The sequence below is a fragment of the Fringilla coelebs genome (genome assembly GCF_963513975.1).
Source record: "Fringilla coelebs genome assembly, chromosome: 2".
Classification (NCBI taxonomy): Eukaryota; Metazoa; Chordata; class Aves; order Passeriformes; family Fringillidae; genus Fringilla; species Fringilla coelebs.
The window spans coordinates 15,682,650-15,698,197 of NC_140029.1; the positions used below are offsets into that span (position 1 = coordinate 15,682,650).

Here is a 15,548-nt window from a genome sequence, read left to right on the forward strand (position 1 = left end):
GGTTGCATAATAATTGCATAGCATTCAAAAATAATAATTTTTGTTTGTGTATAGAGAGCAAGTTAATATATTTTCTTGTTCTTGTTGAGTTTTGTAGTGCTTTTAAAGCAATATAAAATCACAGAAGGATTTGGGTTGGAAGGGACCATGAAGGGTCACCTAATCCTAGCCCACTTGCCCTGGGCAGGGACACCTCCCATTAGATCAGGTTGTTCCAAGGCCTTATCCAGCCTGGCTTTCAACACTGCCAGGGTTGGGGCATCTACAACCTCCCTGGGCAGCCTGTTCCAGTATCTCACCATTCCCATAGTAAAGTATCTCTTCCTAATACCTAACCTAGATTTCCCTTCTTTCAGTTCGTACCCGTTACTTCCTGTCCTGTCACTACAGTTCTTGATGAAGGATCCCCCTCTGGCTTCTCTGTAGTCCCCTTCAGGTACTGGAAAGTTGCTATGGGGTCTCCTTGCAAACTTCTCTCCTGTGGGCTGAACAGCCCCAGCTTTGTCAGCCTGTCTTCATAGGGAGGTGCTCCAGTCTTCTTACCAACTTCATGGCCCTCCTCTGGATTTACTCCTACAGTTCCATGTCCTTCTTATGTCCACCTGATTGCTTTGTGTCCCTGAAGACAGTAAATAAATAGATTTGAGTACGTTGTGTTTCACATGTTTTTGACTTTCCCAAGATTGCCAGGGAGCAAATAGATAAAACAGTTAAGCAGAAATGGATCAAAGTATCTGAACTGATGTGTGTGTGGCAGTCTGTTTTGCTGAGCCATTCTATCCCTCCCTTGGTATTCTCTAAGATTCAGTGGGAGGTTTAAGTAGTATGTAATCCAACTGATCACATAATAATTTAAAATAGAAAACCAAAAATGTCTACCAGCAATTTATTCCTTTGACAAGTAAAAGGAAACAATATTTATTTCAGACTGTAAAGATTCAGCTGGTAATCAGTCAATGATAGTAGCATTTTCTCCTGAAAAGACAGAAGTTCAGGTTATTAGGTGGAGTACTCAGCATGCCTATGTGCACACACATGCAAAATTTTGACTGTCTTAAAATAGAAACAGGCACCTAAACTTAGAGGACGTCTTGGATTTGTCTTCTAAAACTAAATTCTTCACACTAAATTATCTTTTTTTCACTCCCTGATTTTAAAAGTTGCCAGCATGTTCTGTGAATTATTCCAAATCACATGCTGGAGTTTTTTAATATATACAGACTATCACACACACTCAGGATTTCTTATGTGGAGCTTTTTTCCAACTTTGTAATCTTTTGAAAAAAAGAATCTTTTGAAGAAGAATTGTCTTTCTGGGAGAAGCATATGTTGGAGTATGCTGACCTGGGTGGACAGTTGCTTTGCATTTATATACAGTACTGAAATGATCAGATGCAAAAGGGTACTTTCAGCACTAATTCACGCACATAAATTTTGCAGAATGCTTGAAAAGCTTACAAATTAGTGCTTTAGAAGCACAGTTTTAGAGCTTGGCCTCTACTAACCTATCACTATAACTAATTTGTGTACATTTTGGGGCATATAGATGAAGGAAAAGACCAGAGCAAGGAAGACATAGTCTTAGAGGAAAATCATAGAATATCCTGAGGTGGAAGAGATTCATCAGGACCATTGAGGTCCATCTCCTTGTCTTGCACAGCACCATCACCGAGTCATACCATGTGCCCAAGAGCATTGTCCAAATGCTTCTTGAACTCTGTCAGACTTGGTGCTGTGACCTCTTCCCTGGGGAGCTGTTCCAGTTCCCAACCACCCTGTGAATGAAGAACCTTTTCCTAATATTTAACCTAAACCTTCTCTGACACAACTTCAGGCCATTCCCTCAGGTCCTGCCACTGGGTAGGTTAGAGGATACTTAAGCAAGCCCTGGTGGAATGAATGCACCTGAGTGCTGAGGGACCTGGCAGCTGTCATTGTGAGGCCACTGTTGATTATTTTCTAATTACTACGATGACTGGGAGAGGTGACAGGACTGAAGGAAAGTGAATGTCAACTCCTGTCTTCAAAAAGAAGGAGGATCCAGGGAACTACAGGTTGGTCAGCCAGGCTTTAATCCCCAGGGTAATCATGGAGAAATCAAGCATTCCTGTATACATGGAGTACAAAAGGGTAGCTGGGCTTTTTCAGCATGAATTCACAATGGTGAAATGATGTTCAACCAGCCTGAAGGGAGGGTGCAAAGAGCTTTTTTTCAGTGCTGCCCAGTGGCAGGACCAAAGGCAATGGCAAAAGGGGACATACAGGAGTTTCTGTCTGAACATCAGGAAACACTTTTTCACTGTCAGGCTGGCTGAGTCCTGGCACAGGCTGCACAGGGAGGTTGTCACCATTCATGGAGATATTCAGGTCCTGGCTCTGGGTGGCCCTGCTTGAGCAGAGGGTATTGGGTTAGACAGGATGATCTCCAGATGTCCCTTTCAATGCCAGCCAGTCTGCAATTCTATGAAATGGGTCTAAGAGTTCCTCAATAAATAGATGGAAAGTATTCTCAGATTTATTTTGTTCTCTATAACCCGTAGAAGAAATAGAAAGAGAATGAACAAGAAGTTAAAACTGTAGATAGTATATTGCTTTCTGTATGTTAACTAACAGTTGTGCATTAACTTACAGTAGCTTGGATTGCATGTAATGCCTAGATAGATCTTCAGATGACATTAACAAGATTGCAGGTTTTTTTACTTACTTGATGATTATAAGTTCTGAAATTCTTTCCTTGTGTGGCAAGGAGTGTCACTTTTCAGGGATTTTCAATTTCAGTGCAGAAAACACTGAATTAAGTGTAGAGCACAAGAAGATAAGATTACCTGCTGCTTAGAGCTTTCTGGTGGCCATTTCCTCACAGAAGGGGAAAGGATTAGGACTAGGAAGCTTTTATAGGATAGCCTCTCCTTGAGAAGAAAGGCAGAATACTTTCTTCAACAGAATTTTGTCAGTGGCAGGTGGAGTATGCTGCTGAAGAGGGGGTGGAGAGTGTTGCTTTGTGTGGAAATGTCTTGAGTCTCACATTGTCTTAAAAGGTGAGCATTGACATTGCTGCAGCATGGTTGTCCTCATTCAAATGTTAAAAAGGAGGGCTTTCGAAAGACAGCTGATCCATTTGATACACTCTAGGTGTGTTTTAAGATTACTAAATACTTAGGAAAATTGATTTCCATTAATTGGTTGTGAATCTGGAACAGAAATATGAACCCAATAATATGGGCCTAAGAGGAAAATCTTGGGAATCGCTGACTTATGTCAACTCTGTTTTTGTCTGGATCCTGGTGCATCTCTAAAGTTTAAGCTACATTGTTACTGAGCTAGTGCTGTCTGTCTTAGTTATGCCAATAGCATTTCTAAGTGGTTTTTTCCCTATATTTGACATGGTCTAGTTGATTTGGTTGACTCTCATATTTTCCAACATATTGTGAATTTGTAAATATTTGTAAACCATTAATCTAAAAATTTATTGCTCTGTTTTCCTCTGCCAGGAAGAAGGAAGTATCAAAGAAATTGCAATAACTCACCATGTAAAGGAAGGACATGAGAAAGCAGACCCTTCACAGTTTGAACTTCTGAAAGTACTAGGACAAGGATCCTTTGGAAAGGTTGGTAACTGAACTCTTATGGAGCCAATTATTCAGGAATATATCATTGAATATTGGTTGTGAAATATTTAGAACAGTCACAGTTTTGCATTAAGGCAATGTTGCAAGGGAAAACTGTTTTCTAAATTAGTGCTAACTAGGCACTGTAATTGTGACAGATCTTTTTAAAGCAGTAATTTTTTTTCATGTTAGCACAATATGTGGATTTCAAAGTTCAATAGAAAAAAATGGCTTGATATTAAATAATTGGGTATTTACTGTTAAAATGGAATGCCATTCTTCTGTAATTGTTCTTCTCTATTTCAGGGGGTGAGGGTTGAAATGTTTTATTGATAAGTATTCCTTGTTGCTTGCTAACTATAGGACATCACCAGTACAGAAGCTGGTTTTTGTAGCATGTTGCAGTTGTAATGAAGAAATTTTAGGCAATAATGGCTACTGAAGTAAATGTGAAACACCCCAGTCATGTTCATTATCTGTTGTAATTTGGTTAAGGCAATGTACCTCGATTCTTATCTGAACATCTGTTAAAGACTCAATGTTTCTAGCATTTCATGAGTACTGAGATCTCACTAGGCATACATTTTTTATACTTTTAGTTGTCCAAATCCAACTTGAAAGTAAAACATTAAGTTCACATGGCAAGACTGAATGGAATATATAAGGCAAGATAGGGGAGCCTTTACATCCATTTTCGGCTTTAATTGCAATTCTGAATGTGATGTTAAGCTCTAGCATGTAAAAAAACCACCTTAGATATGGTGGGAAACTAGAAAAATAAGTCCAGTTTTCTTTTGGTGGTAGTAAATTACTGTTAGTCACATTATTGTTCCAGTTAAGTTTGGAAATCTAGGTGCTTAGAAACTATAAATATATATATATATACCTAAATATATATAAATATAAATATAAATATATCTCTAATATATATATATATATATATATATATAATTTTGTACTCCCACTAGTAAGAATTCACTGAGAAACCTGATTCCAAAGGTTTGATTTAATCCAGAATCATAATCAAGTTTTTTTCGGAAATCTTCAGATCACGAAAAGTAAATCATTCAAGGGCAAGGAAAAGTAAGCTAATAAATTGTCATTTCAGCAATCACTTTTATTGATAATACTAAATTCAGTAATTTAATGGGAGGGAGAGGGGGGGAATGTGAGTTTTAAAAAAGCAAAAATAATAAACTGTCTAGCTGACTCAATTTTCTGCAAAAAAGTCAGTCTTGTTCTCAGTTGTCTTAGCATTTATGTAAAAATCATTAATGTTTTTTAAAAATCCATTGATCATTTTGTTCTAATAACTTGTGAAGCTGTCACTGTTTCCCATTTAGTTTAAAAAAAGTAAATTTGCATGCTTTTCAAGGTCTCTTGATGATGATCTGGTAGTCTTTGGTAGTGCAGGGAATGTTAACATACATGAGAATTGGGCACAAAACCAGGCATCAAACAAATTTCACATAACGTGTTTAACTTCCTTATGTACCACAACATGTCTCTATACATGCCCACAGCCAGAAAACCTGTGACAGTTGGTTTTGGTAGGTTTTTTTCATTCCTAAATGTAAAATTTGTCTCTACTGGAATTAATTTTGTGTTAAGGGTATTGAAGAAGGAAATGAAACACCCTTTAATTGAAGCTGGTTGTTCTCTATTGGTACATGCAGTGCTAGGATATTTTTCAAATTTATTTATACATTGATTTATATAGGCTTCTGGATCAAATTTTCTTCACATATTTATGGTCATATCTGAAAATTATTTTATTAGCACATTTCCTGTGTCATCCTATGAATTTCAATAAGATAAAACTAGAGATTAATTTTAAAAAGTTGATTTTTGTGTGTCAAATTTGGAAGAACTTCTGAGAGAATCCAATTTAATTTTTTTTTACTCGCTGAAATTACTTAAATTAGACTAAAATTAATTTGGCAGAGTATCCTCTGAATGAACTTTTTAGATTATGAAAGGAGGTTTGGCTTTGCAGAATCCAAAACTGTCAAATAGAGTTTCATTGAAATCATAGTGACTACTTGAATTTCATAGCAAAATACATTCATCTCACTGCTTTTATTTTCTTTTAAAAATTATCTCTAATTTTTAATGCAGGTCTTCCTTGTCAAAAAAATCTCAGGATCAGATGCCAGACAGCTTTATGCAATGAAGGTATTGAAAAAGGCCACCTTGAAAGGTATGCATTGTTTAGAACAAGGGAAGAGAAATAAAAAAGGTAACATGGGGACATTATACCAAAACCTAATCTTTACCCAGCTGTTGCTCTACAGAATGTGTCTTACAGCTTTCTTCTCTGACACAGGAAATAGGAGAATACCCTGCTTTGTCCTGTAAACCTGGAAGGATTAAGGATTAACAATACAGTGTTGGTAGTTAGAGAGGACAGCAGGCTCCTTCCCATGCCACTTCCCTTAGGTGATGGTGGGTTAATGGAGTGGTGGTGTTACATCTGCCACCTGACTTGCTCCTGAGCTGTTATTTGAAACTTAATATCCTTCCGTTTTTCCTTTGCTGTGTGTCACCAAGGATACAGTTAATGCCTTTTGCTCAGTTTATAATTAGGTCATGATACTTAAAAGCGCTTTATATTGGCTGTTTTATTCTAGTTCTTAAGCACATGATTTAGTCTTTTCTTTTGAAACAGTTGTATACAATACACTTGGACAAACTCTTGGCATGTGATCTCGATGTAGAATGTATTTTATAAAATCTTAAGTTAATAATCTAAGTTACTTGAGCAAAAACGAATTGTGAATTGATCTGTTTGTTTGGTGATTTTGATCTTCAATGCTATCAGTAGCAAAATAAGTCTAAGCCTGAACATTCTCAATTTTGTCTCAGAGAATTCTGTAAGAAAAAGAAATAAGGTATTTTTTACCATATATCAAAATGAAAGTCATCTTTTGCACTAATGCCTTGATCAGATTGTATGCTTGTTCTTTTATTTCATTGACTTATTGTTTTTTCTGTGTGAAGTTCTTCTAATTTATGACTGTACTGAAACTGAAATGATAATTTTGGGATGGCTCCAACAGCCTGTAGTGCTTTACCGATGTTATCGATTATTATATTGAATTTCAGTTTAAATGTTTTAATTTCAGTTTTAATCCTTTTATCGTCAAATATTTATAGAATGATGGAGGGAACAAAAGCATTGGTTTGTGAACTTCTGCTAAAATATGTAAATTTTTTCACTTAAGATCTAGTGCTGAATGTCACAGTTCTCACACTTACAGAGGGCTGTGTATTTGAACAGTTTCCTATATTTTGATTCCTTTGTGTTTTGTGGCACGTGTCATTCTCATTATTTACTTCCTATTTTTCTGAATTTGATTTCCCCTCATTTAAGGTACATTAATATCCTCAACAGCCTTTCATTCCCCAGCCTGTTAATAGCTCAGGACTGGTCAAAGGTCACTCAGCAGTTGCTTTTTCAAGATGCTTGAGGGCTTCTCTTCATCACCTTTTGATTTCAGTTTAACCTCATGTAAAAATTACAGTCCAGGCTGTGGTTCTAGTTTTGCCTACAGATGGGAGAGGCTGATGTATACTGAAATTGAGAGCATGACTTTTAGTTGGGAAAGGAGACCCTGTGAGGCACTAAGAATTCAAGGATGCAAAAGGCTTGAGCAGAAAGGTGACAACATCAAGAGGATCCCAAAGTCCTCAACACTTTGTAGCTGGATTATCAGTTTTTCATGCACTGCTTGCTTGTGATTCATGTTTTAGGAAGAGGAGAGTTGCTAGAAAATTAAGATTACTGTTGAAACTTTAATATGAAATTAACTGGAATTAATTCTATTTTCCAACTTTTTTTATATAAGTAATACTGTATTTTTAAATAATACAGCATATTACTTGATTTGTCTGTATTTTAGTGCTTTCAAATCTATTTCATAAAGTTATTTTTGTGCTCTGTAATTAAAGATAGAAAGACCACAATTGAAAACAGTGTACCTGATCCACAAATCAAAATTAGAGAAAATATTTTCATAGAAATGCAGCTGTATTAGCCAGAACACAGTCCAACTTTCTAATGTTTAGAGCAAATGCAAGAATATATACATATAGTTTTGTTTACTGCAGAGACTAGTTTATTCATACACTCTGACAGAAGGTGTTATCTTTCAATGCCCCTTTGTGATACAGAGAGAGAAACAGAGCCAAAACATATCTAAAGCATCTGGAATCAAATATATTAAGAAAAATCAGTGCTTCCAGTAGAACCCATGTAGAAATTACAGTCAAAAATCAGACATCAAGTCAAATAATGGCTTATGCCATTATCTGAAATAAGCTCAATTCTTTACACTTCTTTTGCTTGGAGTTTTAAGTCCATGCTTTCCATGTAACTGCTGCATAGCTGCAGGCACTTGAAAGTCTTTTAAATTTTTTTCTCACCTGAACCTGCCTAAAAAAAAAAAAAGAAAAAGAATATTCTGAATTTCAATCTTGTTATTCAGATGAACTGCTGAAACAGTTAAACTGCACAACTAACTATCTTGTGACATTTTAATGGCTTTAGATGCAAAGGTCAACATTCAAATGTGATGTTTGCTTTGTACTTGAGAACTTATTTCATAAGCTTCCATTTTTAGGGATGTGTTCTGTAGGCAGATGGAAACTTCATGGTTGTATTCATTCATGAAAACATACCTATATAACTTTTTCATAAGTATGTGTATTATTGTAAGTGCCTGTTTCTGGGAAAATATAGATAAATGCCTTAACACCATTTTGCTTCTTTTTCTTTTTTGCCTTGTTATGTTTTAATATTTGGAAACTCTGGCTTGTTAACTGTACAAGGAATGCTGTCAGCTTAAACTTTGGACCAGACTTCATTGCTCTGGGGTGCTTCCTTCAGGAAGATACATTTGTGAAAGGAGCAGTAACAAAATGTAGAATAGAGGGAAAGAGAAAAATGCAACATCTTCAACCACTGAAAGCAAACTTTGATAGTTCTCCACTGTGTAAAGTACTGAATATTGTCTGTGTCCTGGCTGATTCAGAACTTCAGATGGGAACCAAGCCCTGACTGGAGCTGGCAGGAAAGTTGTGGAGAACAGCTGAAGCAGGTGCTGTACTCAGCTGACTGCCCTGCCTGTATTCCTGCATTGCTGGCATGTGATGCTCTTTTGGGTTTAATCTCTGGTGACATAGGAGCACTTACATGTCCTGTTCAGAGCCACCACGGATGGACAGCACAGGCAGATTGAGCAACAACTGCTTCTAATGTCTGATAAATTTCTCCATGCACATTTACTCTCAGTAAATGTCCTTAAAATCAAAAATATAATCTGAAGTATACACTACATTGAATCAATGGCATTTTTTTAAAGTTCATAATAAAGGAAATGAAAAAAAAAATCCCTTCCAAATTGTAAAGGACTTAATATTTTATTAGTGTAAGTTATTTAATGAATTAAACCAATATAAACATCTTAATGATAGTATGATTATACTTATGCTGTTTGTTTTACTACTACTTTAATTCTTTCTATTTTTCACTAGCAGAATGTTTTCTATACATAGCTGTGGCAGTTTTGCTGTGACATTTGAAAGGCTTACTAAGTATAGAGCAGACTGAAGGGTGGCTGTGTTTTCTCATGTGCTTTTGTTAAATTTAATTTGCCTAGTGTTAGGTTTTGTCAATAGCAAAAACTGAAGCAAATCAAAATGCATAAAGATATTTATCGGAAAAAAAAGTGGAATAAATTTTCTCAGTTCTCAGCTGTGTACGGTAGAGTGACCTGCAGACAATTATACCATTATACAATGGGAAGTACATCAGGAAACATGTAAGAACTACTGAGTCATAATGTAATTTTTTTAATCATGTTCTGTTGTAGTTCGAGATCGGGTTCGGACAAAAATGGAACGTGATATCCTAGTGGAAGTTAACCATCCTTTTATTGTCAAGTTACATTATGGTGAGTTGCAGAAAAATTCATTTTTAAAGCATAGCCTGTTTGTCAAGATAGCTTTTAATATTTGCTCTGTGGTTCAGAAAATCATAGAACTTTAGGGTGTTAAGTCCCAGTTGTGCAGACTTGCTCTGCAATAATTCTCATGCAAAAGAAGCACGACTGACTTCATGCAGTGTTAAATCTTCCTAAGACTGAGACACTGTAGCCCTTTGTGTTATTAAAAGCAGTTATCTATTAATAACTAGCCATTATTTTCCAAAACCTCTAATCTTTTGTATGACATACATTTTTGAGTTATTTCTTACAGTTGCTTTGTTTATTCTATAGAAAAATGTATGCAATGGCATTAATTCCACTTGAATCGAAATTGGTGGAAATTAACCTTTTAATTTTAATAGTACGAGCAGTTGTAGCACAATAGTGTAAGAGGGGAAGAGATCAGTAGTTTTAGCATGTGGATAAAAAGGGGAGTTTCTGGTTTGTTTTGGTTTGGGGTTTTTTCAGTTCATATTTTTCTTTTAGTGTTTGTTTTTTCCTATAGTTGAACCTCACTCTCTCTCACTTTTTAAAGTGGCTTAATGTCTCTCTCATTTTTTAAAGTGGCCTAAATTATGTACCTTTCACTATTTTATTTGCCATTCTGTTGCAGACTATATTAAATGTCCCTGGGACATTTAGATTTGAGATTTTTAGATTTTAAAACGTTCATTAGTTACTATTTTGCCCTTTTAAATCTAGCTTCTTACTTTAAAATCTGAAATAAAATGCTGGTTAACCTAAGTTTATTTTTTAAGGAACTTTATTGGTGATTTGCTTTACCTTTCATATAGCATGGGAATTACTTGGTCTGTTGTAGATGATCAGTTACCTAATTCATTTCAATACATTTTCTCACAAACACGAAAGAGAAATTAATTTTAATAATGAAAATAAGGGTGAATTATTTGGTATGTTATTTTCCTAATCATGGATAAAATTAGGTGATATTTAATTTTTTTAATTAATCTTTTCAGCTTTTCAAACAGAAGGGAAGCTGTATCTTATTTTGGATTTTCTCAGGGGAGGAGACTTGTTTACACGTTTATCCAAAGAGGTACACTTTTTAAATTTGAAAAACTGTCTGTTGATAGAATTTGACTTTAAGTTGTCTGTATGAGGAGAATTTACATTTTAAATTCTGTTTTCATTTAATAAAATTTTGACCTGTTTTTAACCAGGCACATTTTTTGTTTGGTTGGGTTTCTTTGCACAGTCACTTCATAGAGGGGCTGATGGCACTTTATATTATTTCTGAAAAAAGTCTTAGACAAGCAGTCTTTCTGTGCTGCTTTTTATACCTAGCAAAATCTTCTCCTTTTGTTACCATGTTTAAATATAAGACTCAGAACTTGGATTTTTATAAAGTAAATTTATGGCTGGTTTTAATATCCAGAATTCAGAGGCAGATAAGATACTTTCTTTTTTTACACATGAATGCAAAATTGCATTATGTATGAATATTTAAAAAGAGAATTGTATACCACTTATTTAAGTAATTTTCAAAAAGTTAATGTTTTACCTCTGTCATGATGGTAATGTGTCTGTGTAGATTTAGGAAATAAAAATTTCAAAGGGTTTCATTACCTCAATTTAATTTGATTATAATTCCTAAAATAAATGTTAACATCTAATATATCACCATATTTTAAAGGTTTTTTTAATCCATTACTCCTGTTCAAAAACTCACAATAAATATCTGTTCAGATAGAGACTGTAAACAATGTGTATCTGGTAGCCTGGACTTGCAGTTGTAGCTGCTTTCCATTTTCCTTTGCCACAACAGTATCAGGGGCAGCTGGGTTACCACTGCAGTAAGTGCAATGCCACTTATTGTTATTAAGAATAGAGTAGAATGGAATTTACTTTGTATATAGATGTACCCTTACTTTGTGCACATAAATTATTTCATTTGTTTTGATCATGCCATCTGTTTCAAGTCGCCCTTTGTCATTTGTTTTGCCACAGGTAACTAATAGGTTATTAGCGCTCTAAAACTGAGATACTCTTAAAGTTTCTAGTTCATTCTTGATTCCCAAAAAAGAATGTATATTGGCTTCCTGCTTCCTGAATTTTTCATCCTGAGCCGCTCACATTTTATAAAATTTAACATGGTTAGATGAGAAATATTCATTATAGGTACCTGAATCTAAGCAGAGTTCATAACTGGTGAGTGAAAATGGGTATGCTGGATGGTATTAATGTCATCTTCATACCACACCATGTGATTTTGAAATAGATCAGATGAACTGAAAGTTGTTGCTTTTTTCCTATTGACTACAAAGGGAAAGGTGATTAATTCCAAGCTAAATGTCTACACTGCAGATGTTTAAGGTTAGGAAAGACGAGTCCCATGCAATGGTTTTAAATAACGTGGTGTGGGTGTATTATCCTCCTCTTAGGATCTTTTATTATTTGAGCTTTTAAATGTTTCTTATACAGATTTCCTTTCTTGAATATGTCAGCACTAAATATTGGCTCTTTTGTAGAAGTAACATCAGCAACAACCTATTGAATAAGGTTTAGTATTGCTTTCTCTCATGAAACTACTAAGGGGAAAACATATTCTCCATTCTTAACTCTTGTTTAAAATAATCTTCAGCTTTGCTGAAATTAATTTTTACACTTTTGCATGAAAAAGAGTTGCCGTTCTTTTTTCTGGGTCTATATGCTTTATCTTAAGGTATTAGTCTTAGATTTTAAAAACAAAGCAAGTAAAATATCTGAGTAATAACTGAAATAGAATCAAGTCCTGCAGGATCTGGTTTTATTTTTATATTTTTCTGCCATCTCAGAAGAGTTGAATTGTAATGTATTCTGTCAGGGATCACGGCAGTTGATATATTGGGGCAATATGTTCATTTCAATTAACATAAACAGAGAGTAGTTTATCTTCCTAATCCAAAAAGTGGGATTGCTACCTGGGATCCTCCCTGTGCTCTTATGCAGGCTGTTCACTTTACTCCTTGTTAGCTCCTGTTATTTTACTCCTTTGTCTTCCTTTCTGTAGTTACATCCAACCTGCACCTTGGGGCTTTTACCATTGCTGTAACTTCTTTCTCAAAGTACCTAGGGGCAGTCCTTCCAAAATCAAGACACATATACTTTTCTTCTCTCTTACTTTGTGGATGAAATTCAGGCATTTGGACTTCTTTGGTCCATTTTTTTGTCTGTAAATGAAATTGTCCCATCCAACCAAGAGGTATTCACTTTGTTTAAATGCTTCCAAAGTATTTCAGTTTCACTACAATGTGTCTGTCTGTTTTTTTGAACAATCAGAAACAGCTAATCTCTCAATTTGCAGAAAGAAGAATATATTGCCTTTAAAAGTTCTTTTTCAAGTATGTCCAAGTATTTCAAGTATGAAGTAGTGTGGGTTATAAAATCCTTGGTTTTGTATAACTAAGAAATTTGAATTTTCTAGTGTTTTGTGTAGCAATGAATTCAAGTATTGTAAGAAACCCTTCTGAAACACCACTGTTGTTGTTTAGTTTGTGCTGGTGTAACCTTTACAGACTTCCAGTGTGAAATACATTGTGCTACTTTTGCAGGTGATGTTCACAGAAGACGACGTTAAATTTTATCTGGCTGAATTAGCGCTTGCTTTAGACCATCTACATAGTCTTGGAATAATATACCGGGACCTAAAACCAGAAAAGTAAGGCTCCTCTGTGAGAAATGCAGTGTATTAACTTCATTTCTATAGCACTTCTTCCTCTGCACTTTTTCCCAACTGTTAAACTTCGGTAATTTACTATATAAATTGAACAGAGGGAGGTGGGGGAGGTTTATGAGCTATTTTCATTTAAAAGGTTGGATTTCACTTGTCTCAAAGAGGAAAAAGGATCTTAGCTTAGGACTTATAGGGGCTTGTTGAGGGAACTTTAAATTCTGTTGGAAGAGGAATTGGGGCAAAGCCAGAGGTAAGCCTGTGGATGGCACTCTTTGAGGGACGGTGTTCCTCCAAGGTCCTTTGGTCTGCCATAGAGGTACAGTTAAGGGATGGAGGTCCTTTCAGCGACAAGGATGAAAGGAATATCAATATATTAGAAATCCCAGAAGCAGAAGACAACAAAAAAAATATTTGTACAAATCACCAGCAAAAGGAGGACCTATGAGAATCTCCATCCTTTGTTGGATGTGAGGGGAAACATAGTGGCAAAGGATGAAGAAAAGGCTGAACTACTTCATGCCGTTCTTGCCTCAGTCTTTAATAACAAGACCAGTTGTTGTCAAGGTGCCCAGCCCCCTGAGCTGGAAGACAGATTGGGACCAGAATGAAACCCCCACAATCTAGGAAGAAATGGCCAGCAGACTGCTATGCAACTTAGAACCCCAAAAGTCCATGGGACCGGATAGGACTCACCCAAGAGTTCTGAGGGAGCTGGTAGAAAAACTCATCAAGCCACTTTCAATCATTTATCAGAAGTCCAGGTCAATTGTGGAGGTCCCAGGTCACTGAAAGTTGGTGAATGTGACACCCAACTATAAGAAGGGCTGGAAGGAGAAGCCAGGATGTCAGCCTGACCTTGTTGTCAGGGAAGGTCATGGAGTCATCATCTTGAGTGCCAATCGTGTAACATGTACAGGATGACCAGGCATTCAGGCCAGGCCAGCCTGGGTTTATGCAAGGCAGGTCCTGCTTGACCAACCTGATCAACTTCTATGATGAGGTGACCTGCTTAGTGGATGAAGGAAAGGCCCTGGATATTGTCTACCTAGACTTTAGTAAAGCTTTTTGTGGCATCCAACCCTTAAGGGGAAAGGACCGCCCAAGATTTGTAAATGCTTGTGGTGGAAAGGAACAACAGAAGTCAGAGGGTCTGAAAAAAATCACAAGGTTTTATTAGTAAATTATATACCTGGCATGGAAATTGGCATTTTAGTTCCTGACCTACTATAAAAGCACATGCAGTGGGGTTTAGGTAAAGGGATTTAGGTAAGATGAAAAGGAAGAGAGAAAAGGTGAATTAAAGAGGGAGAGAGAGGAAGAGAGAAAAAGAGATCATCACTTTTGGCTACAGTGTCAGTCCAACTGTTGGGACATCCAGGGTCTGGGGGGCGTCAGCTGTGCTTGTTAGGGAGATGTTTTTACAGATAGGTTTCCCCACAATGAAGGTAAGTTTCTTGTTTACTATACAAATTAGTTGTTAGGCACTGTCTGTTCTTTCAGACCTTTCAGAAAATGTGTTGGGGGTCTTTGGGAATATTTGGGTGGTCTTTTCTTCCCCTGCAGTCCATGCCTGCTTCTCAACCTCATTCCTGCACTTATGCTGTACTGGGTTGTGCTTATCTTCAGGAATTAGAACAAGGATGTTTGTCCCGGAAAAATGCTGCCCTATCTCTGCATGGCCTCTTCTCTGGGCACATCTTGTTCTTTCTCACAGTGTGTTATTACCAGCAATCCTTGCTTATTACAGGCAATCCTTATCTATTATTAGCAACAATCTGTGGTTGGCCCCAGAGCCAAATGGCTTTCAGTGTTTGAGACATACACGTTAGCCCCTTATCTTCTGTGATTCTATGCTTTTGACACCATTTCCCACAGCATTCTCCTGGAGAAACTAGCTTCCCGTGGTGTGGATGGGTGCACTCTTCACTGGGTAAAAGACTGATTTATTGACTAGGCTCAGAGAGTGGTGGTGAATGGAATTGCATCCAGCCAGAGACTGGTCACCAGTGGTGATCCTCAGGCCTCTGTGTTGGGACCAGTCCTGTTTAGCATCTTCACTGGAGATCTACATGAGGGGATTGAGTGCACCCTGAGCAAGCCCACAGGCAACACCAAGTTGGGTGGAAGTGTTGATGTGCTGGTGGGCAGGAAGGCAGTGTTTGCATATGGCACTCAAGGACAGGCTTTTATGGTTCCTGGCATGGAAACTGCAAAGAGGAAGGGAATGGGGCCTGGGTCATGTCTTGCCCCCAGGATGAAATGCAGATGGAGGAACTAAAT

General features: G+C 36.7%; 1 protein-coding gene across 2 annotated transcripts in view; it reads left to right on the plus strand.

Annotated features, from left to right (window-relative positions):
* RPS6KA3 (ribosomal protein S6 kinase A3) overlaps nt 1-15,548 on the plus strand; it is a 74,091-nt gene that overhangs the window by 30,003 nt on the left and 28,540 nt on the right. For both annotated transcript variants that reach the window (XM_084226523.1, XM_084226522.1), the window contains exons 3-7: nt 3,492-3,608; nt 5,727-5,808; nt 9,482-9,562; nt 10,573-10,652; nt 13,147-13,253. In XM_084226523.1, the coding sequence (XP_084082649.1) occupies nt 3,492-3,608; nt 5,727-5,808; nt 9,482-9,562; nt 10,573-10,652; nt 13,147-13,253 (467 nt within the window). The remainder of the gene's footprint in view (nt 1-3,491; nt 3,609-5,726; nt 5,809-9,481; nt 9,563-10,572; nt 10,653-13,146; nt 13,254-15,548) is intronic.